Raw genomic sequence first — 19,584 nt, 5'->3', positions numbered from 1 at the left:
GTGCGTTTTAGTGAGACCTTATCTGCGGGGCGTTTAAATTCATAACAATAAACTGAAGTTGGACTTCAGCTCTTACTCTTATTAGCATAAGAATACTTTTTGTTAATCATTTTTTAAAAAGTTAAAGAAAACACGTTTTAAAATCTGAACTTCGTAGGAAATAATTTCTAATGGTAAATTAACTTAGTTGTATGTGTGCAGTGGGAACAACTAACATTATTGTAGCGCTTTGGTCACACTGTACCCTTAGTGTTTTTTGATACTGGCGAACGATAAGATGAAGTTAACTTATATTTTGTTAATCTGCGCTTTTGTGGCCGCCACCGCTGCCAGCGACCCAAAGGTGAAGATCGGCATTAAAAAGCGGGTGGAGAACTGCACCAGGAAGGCCAAGGGCGGCGATCTCGTCCACGTGCACTACCGAGTAAGCGAAATCAGATAAGGAAGATCTCTAGCCGACCTAACCCCGAATTTGGAAACACTCTAGGGAGCACTGCAGGATGGAACCGAGTTCGATAGCAGCTACTCCCGCGGCACGCCCTTCTCCTTTACCCTGGGAGCGCGTCAGGTGATCAAGGGCTGGGATCAGGGAATCCTTGGCATGTGTGAGGGTGAGCAGCGCAAGCTGACGATTCCGCCAGAACTGGGATACGGAGCAAGTGGAGCAGGTGGCGGAAAGATTCCCCCGAATGCGGTACTCGTCTTCGATACGGAGCTGATGAAAATCGAACCGCGCTCTGGATCTGAAGAGCTGTAAAACAAATAGGGCCATCATGCTACACCCAAAGTTTACTTTCAACTAGAGTCATAAACATTTAATGCTCAAATAATTTACCATTAAAAGCAATCCCTTAATTGTTATATTTTGTTTTTGAAACGGTTCCACGCCACGACCAATAAATAGTAATGCCATTCCTTTTATACTAGACCAAATTGTATTTATTGCAAGAGTCCCTTACTTTTGGCGCCTCAGCCACGTCTCCACCTCGTCGAAGTGACGCCGCATCAACCGATGCTTCTCCAGCGTGCTGCTCTGGATGAAGCGCTCGCCACAGGTGCCGCACACAAAAGGACATTCTCCGGTGTGCTGCTGGAGATGAAGCTTGAGGTCCTTGGCCTGGCGGTAGCTCTTCTCGCAGTATGTGCATTTGTGCGGCTTTAAACCGCTGTGCGTGAGCATATGGCGCTTAAGCTTATCTGAGCGTGCAAAGTCCTTGCCGCAGACGGTGCAGTGGAATGGCTTCTCGCCGGTGTGCATCCGGCGGTGCGAGGCCAGCTCTGAGTGGCGGGGAAAGGCCATCTCGCACAGATCGCACTTAAAGGGCTTCTCGCCAGTGTGGCGTCGCATATGTGTGACAAGGGCGGCAGCTGATCTCGTCTCCATTCCGCACAGGGAGCAGAGGAAGCGCTTGATAGCCTCCTTGCGCTTGCGGTCGCCGTTAATGTGCACATCGCGAATGTGGTTGTTCAGGCGAGACTTCATCTGGTATGTGCGATCGCAGTGCGGACACTGTAGCAGCGGCACTCCGTCCTCAGTGGCATCCTTTTCCAGTTCACCGGTACCTGGCGTGCGTCTGACGCCAGCTGGATTGCCAACGGAAGACTTGCTGTGTTGCAGAAGAACATGCTGCTCTAAGTTCTCTGGCCACATGAACTTGTAGGAGCACTTGCCGCATGGATGCTTCTTTTCTGTACTACTACACTGGCCTTGCCGGTGATGGTCCATAATGCTCTGAAGCAATAACGAAATTTACAAATGAATAGAATAGAAATATAATACACATTTAGAACCTCACCTTGGAGACACATTTAAAGATGCAGTCGTCGCATTCGTGTGGCATTTTGTCAAAGCGATGCATCGTCCGTTGATGCTGGATCATTTCGAACTTCCGCTTGCACTGCACGCTGCACAGCTCGCACATATAGACGGGTCGACTGCCAGCACCGGGCTGCATCTCGTCCTCGGTTTCCGAATCCTCGAGCTGCAGTTCAAAGCCAGATTCGTTTGTTATCGAGTAATTGTGCGGAGAGTCGTAGCTCTGGTGTAGCGACAGGGATAGCTTGAGCTCCAACTGGATATGGGCGCGCAGATCAACAATACGCTCGAAATGCAGATTGCACATGCGGCAGGTAATGCGCTTTGCACCGTTTGGCCGAGAGGTGGCAGCAATCAATGTTTCTGCCAAGGGAATGTCCTGCTCTTTCAAACCGTGGCGCTTCAGGTGCTTGACCAAGTAGTCGTGCCGATAGAATTTGCGACTGCACCACTGGCAGGGAATCAGCTTTGATTCCTCCGCATGTACGCTAAGCAGGTGAACGGTGAGGGATTTCTTTTTGTCAAAGACACGTTTGCACTCGGAACATTCAAAGGTTTGATTCTGTAAAATTCATAAATGTAATGTTTCTGCGTTTTTATCAATTCCAAGCGCAACTTACTATTATCCTGTGTTCGCGGAAGTGTGTTTTCAGGTTGTGTTTCCAGCGGAAGCGCAGCGGGCATTTGTGACAGAGAAATCGTTTTTGTGCATTCCTACACTGCGACTCGTTGTGGTGCCGCAGCAGCTGCAGACTAACAAAACGTCCATCACATCGCCCGCAAACATGAGGGGCGTCTGACCAACTGTGGCTCTGTCGCTGGTGGTCATAAAGCTGATATTTTCGCGGGAACTTTTGCTGGCACAGTTCGCAGCTGTAGGTGGCTTTGCGCGACTTTTTTCGCCTCTTTTGCTGGTCATCAGGATCCCCGTCCAGATCGCTGTCTGTCTCCGAGCTGTCCAGATCCATTTCGTAGCCACTTTGATTCGTTATCGAATAGAAACGCTGATAGATACCTGCCGCCAGGTCCTTGCGAATCAAGTTGATTACCTGCTCCTCACTGAGGTCCTTGGAATCGGGATAAAACAGCTCCGCCAGCTCATGGGACTCCATATTTGGTCGACCACATAGACTGTTAATATCGGGGTGCTCCTCCAAATGTCGTCGTAGATCAGCAATCTTGTTGTATTGGCTCTGGCAAATCATGCACTCAATAAGCTTGTACCCATGCGGTTTGCAGAGATTCACATCCACGGCCTTTGCCTTCTTGTGCTCGCTAATGTTCGCCGATCGTTTTGAATTCCGGTGAACTTTCAGGTGCGCTTCGAGGGCTTCGCTGCGGCTGAACTTGCGAATGCAAAGTGAACAGGCGTACAATCGAGCTTCTGGCTTATGAACGCGCATTTCATGGCGTTTTAGAAAGTCGAATCGTTTAAAACTCCTCGGGCAATCCTGACATTTATATACAGTCTTCCTTCCTGTTTTCCACTTTTGAATGCGATTATACAGCGGCAAATTATCTAGGGAGCTGCAAAGTTTGGTGGTTAGAATAAAGCACTTAGAACCTATAAATTGTCACCCACTCTTCATCTTCAAAGTCCGATGACTGATCGTCTTCCGCTGGTTTCTCAACGCTCCTTGGCTCCATTTCCAGTTTCACAGTCTCAATCATGGTCAGAGGGTCCACGGACTTTTTGCTCTCCATATCCATTTCGTCCGGTTCCGGTAGCTCGGAGCAAGTGATGGTGACATCGTTTTCGCCACAGTCCTCATCCTCGGTCTCCAGCTTCACTTCCACATGCTGCTCGGCACACAGCTCCATGGGCGCCTCCTGCAGGCAGTCGGTTGACGATGGAGCACCTCCGTTCTTTAGATGCTTCATTAGAAGTTCGTTGGCGGCCAGCGCCTGCTTCACATAGCAATAGGCGCCCATTAATTTCTTGGTGCATCCGCTGCACAAGCATTGCGGAAGTTTCTGACTGCCAGTCGCATCCAGCTGCAAGGAAAATGTTTGATTTTAGTTTGAAATTGTTGTTGATTTTACTACTTTTCCGAACTTTGTTTACATTGATTTCGGTTAGCTCGCACAAAATCTCCGAAAGCAACTTGTCCGGATACTTTTTCGAGGGCGTGGCCAGCTTCAGAAGGTTGTCGGTGTCCGTGGAGTCGCAAGTGCGACAAATCACCGGCAGCTTCATGGCGAACAAATTTGTTTGGCCAATCGAAAGCTTTTCTTAATTTTAAAATCAACAATCAGAAAATCAACATTATTGATGGTATGACCGTAACGCGAGGGAGGGAAAATACCGTTGGCCCTTATAAAAATACCAACTTGTTAACAAGTATAGAAATTAAGTGTATGCGTTCAGCAGATATCTCTATTTATTTTGAAGGCAAGTATTAATAACTATGTTTATTTAATTCATTATAAATTAATTATTAAATTAAAGTGCAGAAAATGTGGAGTAATGAAAAAAATAAACCAAAGTCATTGAGGCAAGTAATATATGTAATATATTACTGTAATATTTTACATGATCGTAGGTAACTGTGATTCCTTGAAAATCACGACTTAAGATTTGCTGCCGAGTGCGACCAATTGTTGAATGGAAATCAATAGTGTACTTTTATTACATTAAATCTACAATAGAACGGCGTACTTTGTTCTTTATTCTAAATTGGAGCTTAAAATAGTTTGTGGCGTGTGCACGGGTGGCATACGCGAAATCCGGCAAACCAAAACAGAGCCTCGACCCGATTAGATTCGTTTCAATCCTCTAGTACTTCTTGATCGTTTTTCGGATGAGTGCCAGGCGCTGTTTGTGCGCCTCCGTGACGGCAGCCCGCTTGTAGGGACGCAGTTCGTCCGTACCGAAGCCGGGTATCCACATATTGTACTTCCGTTCAAAGTGCAGCTGTACGTCGCGCACCTCAATCTTGTTGGACTTTCGGTGCTTGGCGAAGGCGCTCGTGGACTTGACGGTGTCCTCAACAAAGTCGTCGATGATCTGGAGCAGCAGCTCCTCCACATCCTCGTCCAGTTGTGTGGTGGTATCCACCTCTCGGACGAGTTCTGTGAGACGCGGCTTGGTTAGCATCTGAAATGGGGAACAAAGTTAAACTAGAACCAGGCGTATTCCGTGTGCACGCCATAAGGCACGCATCTTACGGGAGTGTTCTCGGAGCCGGCGGCGGATGATGTGTGATTGGATGACTTGCTACCACCAGATGGGGTGCCCATGCCCGTACCCGTGCCCAAACCGGAAACCGGAACGCCGTTCTGCGAGGATGAGTTGCTGTTGTTGGTCATCGGACTGTGCTGGGAGGGCGAGGCCATGGGTGGGTCGTGGAACTGTCCGCTGGCGGACGATGTGGAGTTGTGGTTGTGGTGCAGGTGGTGCTCGGCGACGCCGTTGCTATCAAAAGTGGTAAAGAGATCCGACATTGCTTTTGGGTTTCTTCAGAGTCAAATCAAGTGGGTGGGTGGTTGGTTGGTTGGTTGAAAGTGGGACAGGTTGGTGGGCGAGGACAGTACAGAAAGGTTTTTTGGGGGGAGTGGGTAAGAGTGCAGAACCAAAGCCAAAAGCGTTATTGTACTTGTTGTAGTTTTTGTTGTTTTTGTTGTGTCGTCCTGCTTTCTCAACTGCAGTCGGTGTATGTGTGTGTGTGTGTGGGTGTTTGATTGCAAGCGAAATGAAAGTAAAAGAATAGTAGTTGTCAATTTCACGCGTGCGGTCTTAAAAATCCGTCGCTTGGTGTGTTTTGTATAATTAAAGTGTTACTCAGCAGTTGCTCTTAGCTCAGGCCACACTTACAATAACTGCGGTATAGACACTGTGATCTTATAGTATGTTTTTCCTAAATTACTAAACAAAATAAAAATAAGCAGAGCAACCACAGCCAAATCAACAGTAGGACCAGTTGCGGGCGACTCTGAAATCCACGCTAGTAAGCCAAAGCATTTTGGTATATTTATGTTGAAATGTAGTATATTTTTGTGGAGTTCAAAACAAAACAAAGACGGCGTATTTTGCAAATATCACGCAGTTGAGGAAAACATTCTACTTATTAATCTGGCACAATAACTGCGCAAAAGCAACATGTCAGCGACTGAAGAAACAACAGCGGACAGTCAGATGCCCGAGAATGTGGAGGATGTGGAATTCGTGGACATGGCGTTCACAAAGGAGTTGCGTAAAGCCACTAAAGATGTGCATAATCTTACCGATGTTCTAGTAAATGCAAAGTTCGCACTTGGTGGGTTCATTGTTCATTACTATTACTATTACCAGGAGTTATTAGCCATTCCTCTTCTTGCGCAGCCCTTTCGGATGACGAGGTCTGGTACGATGGACTCCTGGCCTTCTACGAACTCTATAAATTCTTCGAGAGCCATCTTCCGGAGCGCCTGCTGCCCAAAGAATTCCACAGAACAGCGGCATTCGAAAGGGATTTCGACTATTTCTACGGCTCCGATTGGCGAAAGGAATACGAAATTCGTCCGGCGGTGCAGAAGTATCTCGAGCACCTGGAGAAGATTGCCGCCCAGAACGAACTCTTGCTGTTTGCCTACTCCTATCAAATGTACATGGCTTTGATGTCCGGCGGACAAATGCTGCAGAAGAAGCGTATGATCGCTCGCAAGCTGTGGATCTTTTCAAAGTCCGACGACGAGGAGCAGCAAAAGCAGGCCGACAAGGAGGCCGAGTTGGCCACCGCCAGAGCGGCCGATGGATCTTTGAACAAAGACGACTTGGAGGCCAGACCAATGCCTGCCCAGGTTACCATTTGTCCCCCTGGATGTGAGGCCACATATTTTCCTGAAAAGGTGCGTAGCTTTTGACTTTATCCCTTCGGAAGTATTTCTAATAATGCCCCCAACCACCCGAATTCAGATCTCTGTCTTGAAGGCCAAACTAAGGCGCGTTTTCAACAATCACTACGGAGCTTTCGACGATGACTTGCGCGCTGCTTTTATCGAGGAAAGTCGTAACGTATTTCGCTTAAATATTGAAGTAGTACGGACCATTAAAGGCGTGAATCGTGCCAATCTTAGGAAGCTGGCCCTCGCACTAATCTTCGTTTCCAGTATTGTAGTGGCCGTAAAATTTGCTCTCAAGTAGGAAAAGTAGGGAACCAAAATGTAAGCTCTCTTGGGCAAGTTAGAATTGTGATCACACATTATTTAGTGGCTTGTTAAATAGTAAATAAACTGAAATTGAACTGATTCTTACGAGTTTTTAAGAGTATTTATTGGGAATTTTCGGTGGCGAATCAATCAAGCAGTCCTCGTCTATTTAACCAAGGCATAACTCGCTCTATGTTGGCCCTATATCGTTCGTTACTGAAAATGGCTGCCCTTACCGATTCGGCACTCTTATCATCTCCCAAAAAGCTATCCGTGGTAAAGTCATCAGTTGTCTTGTTCAGGCACATCGACAAGGTGGTGAGCAGGGTTTCAGCAGCTTGAAGAAAAGCATAAATTAATCAGATAGCTATAGATTTAAAACCCTTTCGTTAATTACCAAAAATTGGGTGCTGTATCAGAATGGCGTGCAGTTCCTTTAGAGAGGGAACAAATCCGTTGTAGTTCAACAGCTTAGCATGCTCCTGCAAGTTTTGGTGATACCATCGGATGAGGTAGTCAAACTGATCGACTTTGATGTCCAGTTGAGTGGAGCTCATTATGAAGTAATACAGATCCTGGGCAGGATTTCCGTACTTCGTGATTTGATGATCCAGCAGAAAGGTTTCCTTGACACGACCATCTGAGTCGTGTTGGAACATGATGTTGTTTATCCAGGCATCCCCATGATTGAGCACATTAAACTCTTGCTCATCTATTTTGGCATCTTCAATTACTCTGTCCACATGAGTATCCAAGAACTCTGGCTGCAAATTGTGATTTTGGTAACCAAGTTACAAAAAAATAGGAAAAATACCTTACCAATTTGTGCAGGTACTCATCCACGCCGTCAAACTTGGCCACTTCTGCCATGAAGGACTTCTTTGTGTGAGCGAATATACCCTTAAAAACAGGTGCAGTTTGTTCTGTGAAAATGCCATTGTTGTATTTGGATGGATAGGGCCCATGGAGCTCCTTGTACTTCAGAGAAGCTGCATGCCACTGGGCCAGCTTCTTCAGCGTGCACTTGGTATGCTCCAAGTCCATTCCAATCAGGCGATCGGCCATCTTAAAGCCGCTCGACTGCAGGTTCTCCAGAATCAGATACTCCTCGCTGACATCCTTGGTGAGTCGAAAGGACTTGGCACTAAATGTGACTGGCAGGCCAACATCCTTGTAGAGACCCTCAAAGGCGGGCACATATGTGCTGTAGACCTCGATCTCTTTTGGGAACAGGTTAAAATCGGAAAAGTTGATCCCGTCATTGGCGGTGTGCACTTTCAGCATGTACGAGAAGGTCTTAACGCTGTTGTCTGTTGAGTTAATAATTGGTTTTAGTATGATAAATTTATGTAACGAAGTGAGGTATATTTTACCTTTTAGCTGCGCCTCGATCTCGACCTTCAGCAGCTTGGAAGCAAAGTTGTCGCCCGGCTTCGTCGCCGACTTGGAAGTGCCGCTTAAAATCTTCTCGAAATTTGGTTCCGTGGAAGAAATGATGTCCTTGAAATCGCTAACAGTAAGCCAGTCCAGGATCTGATCCGTATTCTCCGTCTGTGGCTGCTGAGGTGTCTGCTGTGATGTCTGCTGTGGTGTCTGCTGTGATGTCTGTAGTGCCAGCAGTTCGATTGGAATTGGGTCCGTGCTAGAGAAGTAGTGTAAGTTGTATTTGTCATTTGGCGAACATCTCATTTGCCAAATATTCACCTGGCTTCCAGAAAACCTCTATTATGCAACCAAGGCAGAATGCGTTCGATGTATCCTTGATAGCGCTTGTTGGCGTACAAACCATTCCTGAAACCGACCCCAGCTTCAGAGTCCGACATAAAATTATCGAATGTGGCCGACTGGGTGGGATCCAAGAGAACCACTGGCAACACCGAGATGGTTGGGAATAGCATCCAACCACCGTACTTGCTTATCGTACGGTGCAATTCCCTTAGCGAGGGTTTGTGGCCAGTGAATCCCAAAATGTCCAAGTGCTTGACCAGCTGCTCGTGGTAATGCCTGATGAAGAAGTCGAAGTAGTCCAGCTTATACTCAATTTGCACCGAGGTCATGATGAGGTAGATCAGATCCATGGCGGGAGTGCAGTATTTGGGGTTCTGGAAATCGACAAAGACCATATCCTCCAAAGCCCCCTTGGCGTCCATCTTAAAGAGGAGATTATTCATCCAGCAATCGCCATGGTTCAGCGCATTGAACTCGTTGGGATCAATGACACCCAGTTTCATGAACTCCATGGTGAGGCCATCGAGGGCTTTTACCTAATCAAATTGTATAGAAAACTAATGAGCAGATGAGACTATTTATATTTGCATACGCGTATTACTTACAAGCTTCTCCCGATAGGCTTCTCCGTTCTTGAACTTATCCAGATTGGCCAGGAACGACGTTCTAAAGGATCCCAACATGCCTTCCAAAAACGCAATGATAGCTTCTTTGTTATTTCCCATCATGCCGTATAAAAATATATCGGGATAGGGTCCATGCACCTGGACCATCGTCGCTCCTGCTGCATGGAACTGAGCCAGTTTGGTCAATGCGAACTTGGTTTGCTCCAAGTTGAGGCACTCCAGACGATTTATGTTTTTGAACCCATTCTGGCCGAGATCGTGCATCAGCACCGTGTTAGCCAGCTTGGGCTCCTTGGTGGCGTCCAGTTTGAATGCCCTTGGAGCAAACTTGATGTCCAGACCCTTGGCCTTGTAGAGCTCCTCCATTTTCGGTAGAATATCGATGTAGGCCGCGTTCTCGCTGGTAAAGAAGTTGACCATGGCCATCATCTTTTCCATTTGCGGCGTATCGTGGGGCACTTTCATCATGAAGGAGACCAGCTTGGTGCTCTTGTCTAAGAAATAATTACATACATTAAAATTCCATTGATTATGCATCATTAAAGAGCTATTTAGTCGGTCAGTAAGCCAACTAACAGCATTGTCATTGTGAAAAGCAAATCAATTTTCAAACATTTATAATCAACTGACCATAATGATAAGAGTTGAAGTACTACAAGTGATATCTTATCGCAGACCTACGCGAAGAAACCCACCCACTTTATTTCTGGCTTTACGAGATTGTCCCAAATGGCTGCGATAAATTGTAGTGCGCATCGAACTCACCGGTTAGCTCCACATCTATGTGGATTCTCAGCATAAGTGTGGCATAGTTCTCTCCAGGGGCCATGGCGGGCTTCACCCGGAAGCCCACTATCTTGGAGAACTGATCCACAGTGGCGGTGAGTAGTTCCTCAAATTGCGTTTCATTCAGCCACTTGGGCCCCAAATTGCTGTGATCAACCGCTGGCTCAGACTTGGTGGGTGGAGCTGGGGGTTCAGAGTTCACCTGCGGCTTTGGTGCTGGTTGAGAAGTTTTCACTTCATAGCTCTGCTTATGCTTGGAATTTCGCAAACCCATTTTATAATTCTACGTGCTTGTATATTTTGATGTAGTAATCTTTACTAGCGATTCCCGTCTGTTCCACTGGGCGATCGACACTGAACTGGTATGTGGCACACGACTGGGTGTCCAAGTTATGCATTCCTAATCACTCGATAGCGGCCATAGCAAATTTTCATTAAACAAAGCTCTGTTATTTCATCAGTTTTAACCAATTTACGCCTTTTTATAACTAATCGTTAAGTATAAATACCAGTGAACTTAAGTCTATCAATGCAATAAGAATGATTAGGTTGATAAGTTTAACTAGCAGCTGGTTCTTTTATCAGCTTCAGTGTTCTTGATTAGAAGAATTGCTGGTTACCTCTAGTCTGACACGTATCTTTATCCTTAATATAAGCCTATAAACAAAAAACATATTTGTATACGAGTATATTAATCAAACAGTAAATACATTTATTTGTATTTATACGAGTATATTAATCAGTAAATACATTTATTTGTATCTTTTTTCATAGGGTAATTTTTAAACAATGTCAACAATTTATTAATGCTTAATCATAACACAGATAGTGATAACACCTTTAAGGATCGAGGAGGCCCCTCCTGTTGAGCCAAGGCAAAATCTTTTCTATATGGGCTTTGTAACGCTCGTTGCCAAAAAGTTTTAATCTAAGGACTTCGGATTCCGGAGTCTCGACAAAGAATATTTCCGGATTGAAGCCTTCATCGGTTAGGCAAACAGTTAGGGTACTGATGACTGTGCCAATAGCTGTAAATTATAATAAACGTGAGTAGAATTCTTATTAAACCAAATGCCACGTACCGAAAGCCGGATGCTCTATCAGTATGGAGTGCAGTTCACTTAGTGAGGGCACAAAGCCGTTGTATTTCAACAAACTTGTGTGCTCCACTAGGTTTTCGTGATACCATCTGATCAGTTGGTCAAACTGATCGACCTTGATGTCCAGCTCCGCCGAGCTCATTAGGAAGTAGTAAAGATCCTGGGCCGGATTGCCGTATTTCGCATTCTGGTGATCCAGCAAGTAGGTTTCCTTGAGTCGACCCTCCGCGTCGTATTGGAACATAATGTTGTTTATCCAGGCATCGCCGTGGTTAAGCACATTGAACTCCTGCTCATTGATCTGGGCATCTGCCAGAACCTGGTCCACATGATTCTCCACAATCCATCCCTTTGAAAACAAATGATGGTTAGTAATTGAAATAAAGAGTAGCATGGTGAAATTCCTTACCAGTTTGGGCACATATTCATCAGCGCCTTCAAACGTTGCGAATATCCGAATATAAGCGTCCTTGGCCGAGGCGAACATGTTGTGGAAAGTGTCTCTCGTCTGCTCAATATAGATTCCATCGTTGTACAGCGGCGGGTATGGACCATTGAGCTCCTTGTACTTGATGGAAGCTGCATGCCATTGGGCCAGCTTCTTCAGCGAACTCTTTGTGTGCTCCATGTCCAAACCCTTCATGCGATCGCCCATTTTGAAGCCTTGGGTCTGCAGATTTTCCATAAGCAGATATTCCTCATGGACTGGCTTATTGAGGACGAAGGAATTGGCACTGAAGGTGACCGTCAAGCCTGCATCCCTATAGAGCTGCTCAAAGGCGGGCACATATTTCCTGTACATTTCCATTTCCTTGGGAAACATATTGACGTCGGTAAAGTTGTCGGGATTGGACTTCGGCAGCACTTTCAGGATGTAGGAGAAGGTCTTGGCAGTGTTATCTGCAAGAATATTCTTGATGAAAGCCACTCTCACACATATAACTACGTACCTTTCAGTTGGGTCTCGATATCAACCTTCAGGAGCTTGGAAGCAAAGTTGTCACCTGGCTTGGTTGCCGACGACCAGGATCCGCCCACAATCTTGGCGAACTCGGGTTCGGCGGATGCAATGACGTCTGCAAAGTCACTCACATTTAGCCAGTTCAATATTTGGTTGGGATCTTCGGATGGCTTCGATGCGATTGTTTTGGGTGGAAAGCTGCAAAATATTGATATGAAATGAATGTATAATTAGAATTATTTGAGCTTACTAGGCTTTCAGGAATCCCTTATTGTCCAGCCATGGCAGCAATTTTTCGATGTAGCCATGATAGCGTTTGTTGCCGTATATAAGATTCTTAAACTTAACGCTGGACTCGGTGCCTCCCAGGAAATTTTCAAAAGTGGCCGACTCGTTGGGATCCAGCAGCACCACTGGCAGCACGCTGATCGAGGGGAACAACGCCCAACTGCCATATTTGTACATCAGCAGGTGCAGTTCCCGGAGAGAAGGTTGCTTTCCGTTGAAACCCAGTAAGTCGAGGTGCTTGGTCAACTGCTCATGGTAATGCCTGATGAAGAACTCAAAGTAATCCAGCTTGTAGTCGATGTGCACCGAGGTAATGATAATGTAGAACAGGTCCTGAGTGGGTGAGCCGTATTTGGGGTTCTGGAAGTCGACGAACAGCATGTCCTCCACATCCCCCTTTGAGTCAACCTTGAACAGGAGATTGTTCATCCAGCAATCGCCATGGTTCAGTACGTTAAACTCTTCCGGATCCGGATTCATTAGGTACTCAAAGTCCAAGAAAACCTCAGCAAACGCGATTTCCTAAATAAATGGGTCAGCATTAGGATATGATTTCTAATTAGTGAAAGTAACAACTTACTAGTTTCTCGCGAAACTCCTCTCCGTTCTTGAAGTTCTTCAAGTTGGCCATGAAGGCCGTTCGGAAGGAGGCAATCATTCCTTCGTAGAAGGCTATTAGTACCTCCTTGTTCTCACCCATAACTCCATTAACGAATCGATCTGCATAGGGTCCATTCACCTGCACATTCATCGCGGATGCTGCATGGAACTGGGCCAGTTTCTTCAGTGCGAACTTCGTTTGCTCCAAGTTGAGGCACTCCAGGCGATTGAGGTTCTTGAAGCCATCCTCACTCAGGTCATTCATCAGCACGGTGTTGGCCAACTTGGGCTCCTTCTCGGCATCCAGTTTGAAGGCTTTCGGAGCAAAGGTGACATCGAGTCCCTTGGCCTGGTAAAGCTCCTCCAATTTGGGCAGTATATCCGAGTACATTTCATTCTCGCTGTTAAAGAAGTTGGCCATGGCCAACATCTGCTCCATTTCGGGTGTGTTGTGCGGAACCTTCATCATAAAGCTGGCCAGCTTGGTGCTCTTGTCTGGTTGAGAGATCGTGATTGCAAAACTCGTTAGTTGAAATATTCACTGTAATACTGTAATAGCATTTGGGTTGTAAGCTAACTATTGCTGGACATGCACTTGCTATTGCTGGCAAATGAGCCAAACAACAAGCAATAATATTGTGCTGGCTATAAATACAATGAAGATACTACTTATCGCCAAGCCCTCATGGGGAATGTCACGTCCTAGGGGAGGAACACCTACCAGTGAGCTCCACATCTATGCTGATCCTTAGCATCAGCGTGGCATAGTTTTCACCGGGCGCCATGGCGGGCTTCACCCGGAAGCCCACTATCTTGGAGAACTGATCCACATTGGCGGTGAGTAATGCCTCGAATTGCGTTTCATTCAACCAATCTGGTCCCAAATTGGGCTCCGCAATTGCAGGGCTGGGACTCTGTGGTGGGTCAGCCGTAGTGGTTGACCCCTCAATTTTCGCGTTTGATGAGTCAGAACTTATTACGGAGGCCTTTTTCTGATTCCGATCACCGGCGGAAGCTACCTCGTAGCTTTTTTTCGACTTGGAATTACGCAGTCCCATTGTGGAGCGGTTGTGATTGTGGTTTGCCTGGAACTCGGGAATTCTGTACGTCCGTTTCGCTGCGGAAACGGCTGTGAACTGATGTTTGGCCGCCCAAGTTCCCCCTTAGTTATGCCGTTTAGATCGGCGTTGATATGGTTCAATTATTTCATCAACGTCGACTACTTTAAGTTCTAGCCTATGCGAGTGTTTGAGCTATTTGCCGAGTGGGTGCCTTTTCGCTTAAATCTATCTAAATAGAATCTATTCAGTGATAACAGTCGTACAGCTGATAAACCAGACGCACACACCTCAAACGAAAAGTGGTGATAAAGGTTTATGAACTGATAAAGCAATTATAATTATCTATTGTCTTTATTTAGTTACTTACAAACATAATATCAACAGTTTGTACATTTTTATTTGGTAACTTCAAAGGCGCCTCTTCTATGCGCCCAGGGAAGAATCTCCTTTTGGTGGCTGATGACAAGGGGATTCTTGAACATGTTGTTCCGGAACTTGTCGCCAGCTCCCTCGCCGTCCATCAAACTGTCCATGTTGGCATCATCAGCGCCATCGATCAGGACAATGGGCAGCAGAATGGACACAATGGGCAGTACTGGGTTTAAAATTCAATTTAGTATCAATTGATAGCTGAATATTCTGCAATTGACTTACTCCAGTCGCCGTGAATGAAGATGGATTGATGCAGGCTTCTGAGCGAAGGCACTGGTTTCGGGTACTTGAGCAGCCTAAGACTCTCGCTGAGCTTTTCGTGATAGTACTTGATCAAGTAATCAAACTTGGCTATCTTCAGCTCCAGTTGCGTGGAGGAGAGTATCAGGTAGAGTAGGTCTTGGGCCGGCGATGAGAAGCGACTCATTTGCAGATCCACAAAGTATACATCAGCCAGCTTGCCCGCCTCATCGTATTGGTACATGACGTTGTTGCACCAGGCATCCCCATGATTTAGCACTCGGAATTCACCCTCGATCTTGGGCGCAAAGTCCTGGAACATGTCCTGCGCTTGGCTGCCATAGGACTCCTGCAAATGAACATTGTTTACTACGACTGCAGTTGAGGTTTTTTGTGCAGTATCCTTACCACATCCTTTGCCAAGTGCGAGGCATTGTAAAGGGGAAACGCTTCGATGAAGGCCTTCACTTGGTTATGCCGAAACTCTGTGAAGGTGTCGTCTTTGCTGCACAGATTCCGATTGTATTCCTCGGGATAGGGTCCTTTGAGCTCGAATCGCACTGCGGATGCGGCATGAAACTGGGCCAACTTCTCCAGAGTCGCCTCCGTATGCTGAATGTCCAAGCCATTTTGGCGCTTCACATTCCTGAATTCGCGCTGGCCCAGATCCTCCAGGACGATCAGTTCCTCGTCCAGCTCCATCTTTGACTCATAGTAACGTGGTCCAAAGGAAATCCTCTTTCCGGCTTCCCTGTACATCTGCTCGAACTCGGGAATATATTGTCCGTAGGTCTTTCGCTCCTTATCAAAGACTTTCCAGCTGGCGATATTTTCCCGGTTTCCGGAGTCGGGCAAGATTTTTGCTATGTAGCAGGTGCTCTTCTGCGAGCCATCTAATAAAAAAAAGAATATTTGAATAAAATGTAACTACAGCTAAGTAAGTATGTATATGTGGAAGTAATAACATTTTCATACTTTTTCGCATCACTTACCTTTCAATTCCAACTCAAAATGGGCTCTCAATATCAGCGTTGTGTAGTTTTCACCCTTTCCCGCCGTGGAGTCCAACCGGAATGACTTAATTTTCTTGAGATCCGGAAAATCCCGATCCAGGAACGGCTCAAATTTCTGCTGATCCAGCCAGGCTGGGGTCTGATCGATGGCAGCATCCTCTTTTCCCTGAACCATTTCGTATACCGTTTGGCGTCGTTATTTGCTCAGTTTCGTGTGGGGGCTGCCTTTTATTGGTATAACCACGTAAAGCTTTTCGGTTGAAAGCTTTGGCTCCATTTCGCTAGATGATTAAAGTCTATCGCTTGGGAACGCTTTTCGCTCAGGGTGGACCTGCCTATTATACCGAACGACAAAAAAATGCGTCTAATCAGCCGTACTACGCAACTTGTATTTCTTGCTGCTTGAACTTCAGAGATCACCTCTGTGCTTTTTTTTTGCAGACTCACTGTTACGGCGACTTTCTCAGCAATGACTGGCAGCCTTGACTTTATTATCTGCCTTCTCATAGAAGCTCTTAAAAGTTTCTGCCCCCGTGTAATCATATGCAATCTGAGCTTCCGAAAGCTGTTGATACTGCGCATAGTATTCTAGTACTCTTAAGTCTTGTGTACAATCAACGTGTGTCTTATGTAAGCTTGTAAAGGGTTATCTATTTATTGTAGAATCATATTCAACTACATATAGTTTAGTCTTCTTCGAAGTATCCACGATTCTCCATCCAGGGCAGCAGCTCTCTGATTTGCTCCCCAAACGCGGGATTCCTAAAGAGCTCTTCAATGTCGTTGGCTTCGAAATCCGAGAGAACGATCGGTAGTATTTCCGTGGCAGTTTCAAATGCTGTCAAAGTTACAATTAGTTTTTAGACAAACAGTTTATATGTTCTAATATGACCTACCCCAATGACCGTATTTCAGCAAATCTAATTGCAGATCCGTGAGACTGGGTTTCTTGCCCGCAAACTTTAAGATCTTCAGGTTTTCGATCAACTGATCGTGATAGAACTTCACGTAGCCGTCGAATCGATTCGATTTTTCAGCTGGGACCGTGAGTAGCAAACTGAAAAGATCGTAAACAACTGGCCCATATTTGGCAGTATGAAAGCCACTGAAGAGCGCGTCCTTAACATTTCCAAATGCGTCTATTTGGAGGAGCAAGTTATTCGGCCAACAGGATCCATTCAGAATGACGTTGAAGGAAGTTCTCGTATCCAAAATCTCGGTACCAGCTTTCACATACTTTTGAAAAGATTTCTAAGAATAACTGGGGTTAGTGAATGGGTATCTACAGGAAACTACGGATAATACCTACCACCTTATCTTCGTACTGTCTGGCGTCGTTCGACCGAAGACTTTCGTGAAATCTCAATTGATACGTGCCCTTCAGTTCGGCAACCTCATCATCATATTTCGTGTGCTCCCCGAGCTTTGGAAGCTCCCTAATCTTGCGGGGATTCTTTGCTATATAGGCCGCTGTTCCGGCGTGATAAGCGGCCAGTTTCGAGAGTACGCCTTCCATGGCGGTCACGGACAAACCTTTGCGGCCATTTGCCACGGAGTAACCCTTGTTTAGGATATACTCGCAGTAGATGTGGTTGGATTTCTCCCTTGCCTTGATCACTGGTGGGCCAAAGTGAACGCTCCTATCCGCATTTTGATACAGCTCCTCCAGGGCAGGTAACACCACCTCAAACATGTGTCGCTCCGTTGGGAAATTCCCCTTTCTGGGCACTTTTAATCCAACTGCCACAGCTTCTGGTGACTTGATTAGGTAGCTCACTTGGCGTTTCTTGTTGTCTACGTTTAGTTTATTGTTAATATTCATAGGCAATATATATTTATAATTTCTTACCTCCCACAAGCACCTGAATATGAACACAGAGTGCCGGTTCGGCCAGTTGAGTCTCCCACTTCCATCGAAAACCGTCGATTTTTCTGAACTCTGGGATCTGCTTTACCAAAGCTTCCAAGTCCTTTGCATCCACCCAAGTCGGCAGAGAAGCATCTTGGGATTGTTGTGTTGCCAGTAGTGGGTGCGACATCCTCCTGCGTTCCCGATTGCAAACTAAACTCTTTGGGAACCAACCCAAAACCCCACGAGCAGTTCTCATATTATATATGTGTACACAAGAATCGATAAGTGCGTTGATAGGGAATGTGGGTTGTATGATTGAAATTTATGAAGTCAGGCAAACATGATTGTGGACTTTTGAGTTATCTTAGATAAGTCAGAACATTCTATTAATTCGCACAAAATGAGTGCGAACTGTTTATTGGATAGTTAAGTAGCTTTGAAAACAGCTGCTATGTTTGTTCCTAAATCCCATCTATCATGACCTAATACATATTGGATTCTGCCCTAATAGAGTTCGAAAAAAGTGTCGAAAAATTGCGAAAAATGCCAGAAATTGTAGCAAAATTCAATTAATTTGTCATAGCCATTTGACATGCTATGCACAAGGGGAGGAATCGGATGGATAGTCAATCTCAGTCGATGGAGGAACATGGTGTTTTTCAATGGGAAGAAGTTAATATGAGCCACGTGCCATTTGAATTTTGAAGCCCTATCCAGATTCCCACACCACAGGTGCCGGAAAGATCAACTTCAGGAGCTAAGATCAAGATATATGTATATGTATGTATAAATATGAAAGAGTTTACTAACGCGCTAATCGGCGGCACGTGAGGTCACTTCATATGCGTTGGGATGTGGCAAGCCACCCCGAAGGAGAGTTGTGCGTACGGATGGCTATCTAATGCGGCATGAAGTGTCACAAATTCATCAAAACATATTGCACACCAAACTACCAAAACATTGCAAACGAGGGGTGCAGTCAACCCCCAGGTAGCAGCCCACTTTCCGACTTCCGAGCCCAATGTCCTTGCAATATCCGTTCCGAATTAATTTGGTCGCCGGAAAAAAGGGCGCTAATCTGTTTGCGATGGGCGTTGAACGCAAAAATTCCTTGGTATTTAGCCTGGTTTCGAGGGAATCCCTCAAGTGTTACACTTGTTCCTGGGTTGTCCTCGGTTAGGGGTTGCTACAATTGACTTTGAACTGCTGTTCTCCCTTCTTCCTTTTGCATTCTTCCCTCCGAGTGAGTGCCTCAATTTATTAATAATAATTTCACGCTTTGTTTGCCTTGTCAAATTTTGTATAATAGTTTTCCCTCCATTCGGCGGCGTCCGTTTAGGAAACCCCCGTGATATCTATGCAATGTGACTTCATTGGGACCACCGAATGGACCTTTCCAGCTGCGGAAATTCGCACGCAAATCACGACATGGTTCGCTTTGGTTTTGCATCGGGTTTTTAGAAACAAGTGCGGGTTCTACTTAGGGGGATTATCAGGTGTACTTTGATGGTACTTTTGACTCTAAAGTCACCACCAAGTTTGGACAGCCAATTTGTTCAATTTAGTTTAATTGCCTTGCAGACATGATAGACATGATATCAAAGAAAATTCGATCTTCTTTGAAAGATACTTATTTTAATCTCTTTTTTTTTGGATCAGACTCATTTGAATAGGCGAATAGGTGATTGGTAAGTGTTTGTTTAAATGCTTCCAAAATGCAAATGAAATTAGAATGTGTATCTGACATTTAAAAATGACTGCACAAATTAAAACAAATGCTATTAGAAACAAAACAAATGCTGGTTTTTTCTATGTTATTTATTTTAAAATATTTTTCAATATTTCTATTGTTTTTTAAACAATATATAAAGTATTAGGAAAACATTATTTATCTATTATTATTTATCCTATAACTACAATATTTGAACAAAACTGATCTGGCGAGAGGCAGTAT

General features: G+C 45.3%; 8 protein-coding genes across 11 annotated transcripts; 2 read left to right on the top strand and 6 right to left on the bottom strand.

Annotated features, from left to right (window-relative positions):
* Positions 1-237: 237 nt before the first annotated feature.
* LOC120452795 (peptidyl-prolyl cis-trans isomerase FKBP2) lies at positions 238-926 on the top strand. The gene is made up of 2 exons (XM_039637190.2): positions 238-424; positions 488-926. The coding sequence occupies exons 1-2, from the start codon at positions 278-280 to the stop codon at positions 755-757; spliced, it is 417 nt and encodes a 138-aa protein (XP_039493124.1). The 5' UTR covers positions 238-277; the 3' UTR covers positions 758-926.
* Positions 917-4,118, bottom strand: LOC120452794 (zinc finger protein 271). 2 transcript variants are annotated; one of them, XM_039637188.2, is made up of 5 exons: positions 3,873-4,118; positions 3,399-3,811; positions 2,437-3,343; positions 1,797-2,378; positions 917-1,732 (listed from the first exon to the last, which is right to left on the bottom strand). In XM_039637188.2, the coding sequence occupies exons 1-5, from the start codon at positions 4,011-4,013 to the stop codon at positions 956-958; spliced, it is 2,820 nt and encodes a 939-aa protein (XP_039493122.1). In that variant the 5' UTR covers positions 4,014-4,118; the 3' UTR covers positions 917-955. The 2 variants fall into 2 exon arrangements, with proteins under 2 accessions (XP_039493122.1, XP_039493123.1); XM_039637189.2 differs by having other exon boundaries at positions 3,882-4,117.
* Positions 4,119-4,414: 296 nt separating this feature from the next.
* Positions 4,415-5,759, bottom strand: LOC120451865 (transcription initiation factor TFIID subunit 12). Of its 3 annotated transcripts, XM_039635870.1 has the most exons (4): positions 5,631-5,753; positions 5,413-5,458; positions 4,985-5,231; positions 4,415-4,913 (listed from the first exon to the last, which is right to left on the bottom strand). In XM_039635870.1, exons 3-4 carry the CDS (start codon positions 5,150-5,152, stop codon positions 4,593-4,595), a joined length of 489 nt encoding a protein of 162 aa, XP_039491804.1. In that variant the 5' UTR covers positions 5,153-5,231; positions 5,413-5,458; positions 5,631-5,753; the 3' UTR covers positions 4,415-4,592. The 3 variants fall into 3 exon arrangements, with proteins under 3 accessions (XP_039491804.1, XP_039491803.1, XP_039491802.1); XM_039635869.1 differs by lacking the exon at positions 5,413-5,458 and having other exon boundaries at positions 5,631-5,759; XM_039635868.1 differs by having other exon boundaries at positions 4,985-5,458.
* Positions 5,760-5,806: 47 nt separating this feature from the next.
* LOC120451864 (heme oxygenase 2) lies at positions 5,807-7,042 on the top strand. The gene is made up of 3 exons (XM_039635867.2): positions 5,807-6,072; positions 6,138-6,643; positions 6,711-7,042. Exons 1-3 carry the CDS (start codon positions 5,916-5,918, stop codon positions 6,936-6,938), a joined length of 891 nt encoding a protein of 296 aa, XP_039491801.1. The 5' UTR covers positions 5,807-5,915; the 3' UTR covers positions 6,939-7,042.
* A 3-nt stretch (positions 7,043-7,045) lies between these two features.
* Positions 7,046-10,453, bottom strand: LOC120451863. Its single transcript, XM_039635866.2, has 7 exons — positions 10,063-10,453; positions 9,277-9,791; positions 8,648-9,207; positions 8,317-8,585; positions 7,763-8,253; positions 7,341-7,707; positions 7,046-7,280 (listed from the first exon to the last, which is right to left on the bottom strand). Exons 1-7 carry the CDS (start codon positions 10,355-10,357, stop codon positions 7,090-7,092), a joined length of 2,688 nt encoding a protein of 895 aa, XP_039491800.1. The 5' UTR covers positions 10,358-10,453; the 3' UTR covers positions 7,046-7,089.
* Positions 10,454-10,818: 365 nt separating this feature from the next.
* LOC120453048 lies at positions 10,819-14,228 on the bottom strand. The gene is made up of 7 exons (XM_039637569.2): positions 13,754-14,228; positions 13,013-13,527; positions 12,395-12,954; positions 12,134-12,342; positions 11,593-12,083; positions 11,166-11,532; positions 10,819-11,111 (listed from the first exon to the last, which is right to left on the bottom strand). The coding sequence occupies exons 1-7, from the start codon at positions 14,088-14,090 to the stop codon at positions 10,924-10,926; spliced, it is 2,667 nt and encodes an 888-aa protein (XP_039493503.1). The 5' UTR covers positions 14,091-14,228; the 3' UTR covers positions 10,819-10,923.
* Positions 14,229-14,425: 197 nt separating this feature from the next.
* LOC120453569 lies at positions 14,426-15,986 on the bottom strand. The gene is made up of 4 exons (XM_039638326.2): positions 15,758-15,986; positions 15,174-15,658; positions 14,748-15,114; positions 14,426-14,688 (listed from the first exon to the last, which is right to left on the bottom strand). Exons 1-4 carry the CDS (start codon positions 15,951-15,953, stop codon positions 14,489-14,491), a joined length of 1,248 nt encoding a protein of 415 aa, XP_039494260.1. The 5' UTR covers positions 15,954-15,986; the 3' UTR covers positions 14,426-14,488.
* A 423-nt stretch (positions 15,987-16,409) lies between these two features.
* On the bottom strand, positions 16,410-17,941 carry LOC120452135. Its single transcript, XM_039636221.1, has 4 exons — positions 17,628-17,941; positions 17,088-17,572; positions 16,675-17,029; positions 16,410-16,616 (listed from the first exon to the last, which is right to left on the bottom strand). The coding sequence occupies exons 1-4, from the start codon at positions 17,884-17,886 to the stop codon at positions 16,465-16,467; spliced, it is 1,251 nt and encodes a 416-aa protein (XP_039492155.1). The 5' UTR covers positions 17,887-17,941; the 3' UTR covers positions 16,410-16,464.
* Between the last annotated feature and the right edge of the window lie 1,643 nt (positions 17,942-19,584).

Source organism: Drosophila santomea, chromosome 3R, assembly GCF_016746245.2.
Source record: "Drosophila santomea strain STO CAGO 1482 chromosome 3R, Prin_Dsan_1.1, whole genome shotgun sequence".
Lineage (NCBI taxonomy): Eukaryota > Metazoa > Arthropoda > Insecta > Diptera > Drosophilidae > Drosophila > Drosophila santomea.
This window is presented reverse-complemented; position numbering and strand designations above follow the sequence as displayed.

Coding starts and splice junctions, on each gene's coding strand:
- LOC120453569 (XM_039638326.2), bottom strand. CDS start 15,953: ATGGTTCAGGGAAAAGAGGATGCTGCCATCGATCAGACCCCAGCCTGG. Junction 15,659..15,757: donor TTTTGAGTTGGAATTGAAAG/GTAAGTGATGCG, acceptor TTTTTTTATTAG/ATGGCTCGCAGAAGAGCACC. Junction 15,115..15,173: donor CGCACTTGGCAAAGGATGTG/GTAAGGATACTG, acceptor GTTCATTTGCAG/GAGTCCTATGGCAGCCAAGC.
- LOC120451863 (XM_039635866.2), bottom strand. CDS start 10,357: ATGGGTTTGCGAAATTCCAAGCATAAGCAGAGCTATGAAGTGAAAACT. Junction 9,208..9,276: donor AAGCCTATCGGGAGAAGCTT/GTAAGTAATACG, acceptor CAATTTGATTAG/GTAAAAGCCCTCGATGGCCT. Junction 7,281..7,340: donor GATACAGCACCCAATTTTTG/GTAATTAACGAA, acceptor CTTTTCTTCAAG/CTGCTGAAACCCTGCTCACC.
- LOC120451865 (XM_039635868.1), bottom strand. CDS start 5,260: ATGTCGGATCTCTTTACCACTTTTGATAGCAACGGCGTCGCCGAGCAC. Junction 4,914..4,984: donor CCGGCTCCGAGAACACTCCC/GTAAGATGCGTG, acceptor TCCCCATTTCAG/ATGCTAACCAAGCCGCGTCT.
- LOC120453048 (XM_039637569.2), bottom strand. CDS start 14,090: ATGGGACTGCGTAATTCCAAGTCGAAAAAAAGCTACGAGGTAGCTTCC. Junction 12,084..12,133: donor TATCGAGACCCAACTGAAAG/GTACGTAGTTAT, acceptor ATATTCTTGCAG/ATAACACTGCCAAGACCTTC. Junction 11,112..11,165: donor GATAGAGCATCCGGCTTTCG/GTACGTGGCATT, acceptor TATAATTTACAG/CTATTGGCACAGTCATCAGT.
- LOC120452794 (XM_039637188.2), bottom strand. CDS start 4,013: ATGAAGCTGCCGGTGATTTGTCGCACTTGCGACTCCACGGACACCGAC. Junction 3,344..3,398: donor TCGGACTTTGAAGATGAAGA/GTGGGTGACAAT, acceptor CAAACTTTGCAG/CTCCCTAGATAATTTGCCGC. Junction 2,379..2,436: donor TCCGCGAACACAGGATAATA/GTAAGTTGCGCT, acceptor TGAATTTTACAG/AATCAAACCTTTGAATGTTC.
- LOC120452795 (XM_039637190.2), top strand. CDS start 278: ATGAAGTTAACTTATATTTTGTTAATCTGCGCTTTTGTGGCCGCCACC. Junction 425..487: donor TCGTCCACGTGCACTACCGA/GTAAGCGAAATC, acceptor GAAACACTCTAG/GGAGCACTGCAGGATGGAAC.
- LOC120452135 (XM_039636221.1), bottom strand. CDS start 17,886: ATGAGAACTGCTCGTGGGGTTTTGGGTTGGTTCCCAAAGAGTTTAGTT. Junction 17,573..17,627: donor TATTCAGGTGCTTGTGGGAG/GTAAGAAATTAT, acceptor AACTAAACGTAG/ACAACAAGAAACGCCAAGTG. Junction 16,617..16,674: donor GCTGAAATACGGTCATTGGG/GTAGGTCATATT, acceptor TAACTTTGACAG/CATTTGAAACTGCCACGGAA.
- LOC120451864 (XM_039635867.2), top strand. CDS start 5,916: ATGTCAGCGACTGAAGAAACAACAGCGGACAGTCAGATGCCCGAGAAT. Junction 6,073..6,137: donor AAATGCAAAGTTCGCACTTG/GTGGGTTCATTG, acceptor CTTCTTGCGCAG/CCCTTTCGGATGACGAGGTC. Junction 6,644..6,710: donor CCACATATTTTCCTGAAAAG/GTGCGTAGCTTT, acceptor ACCCGAATTCAG/ATCTCTGTCTTGAAGGCCAA.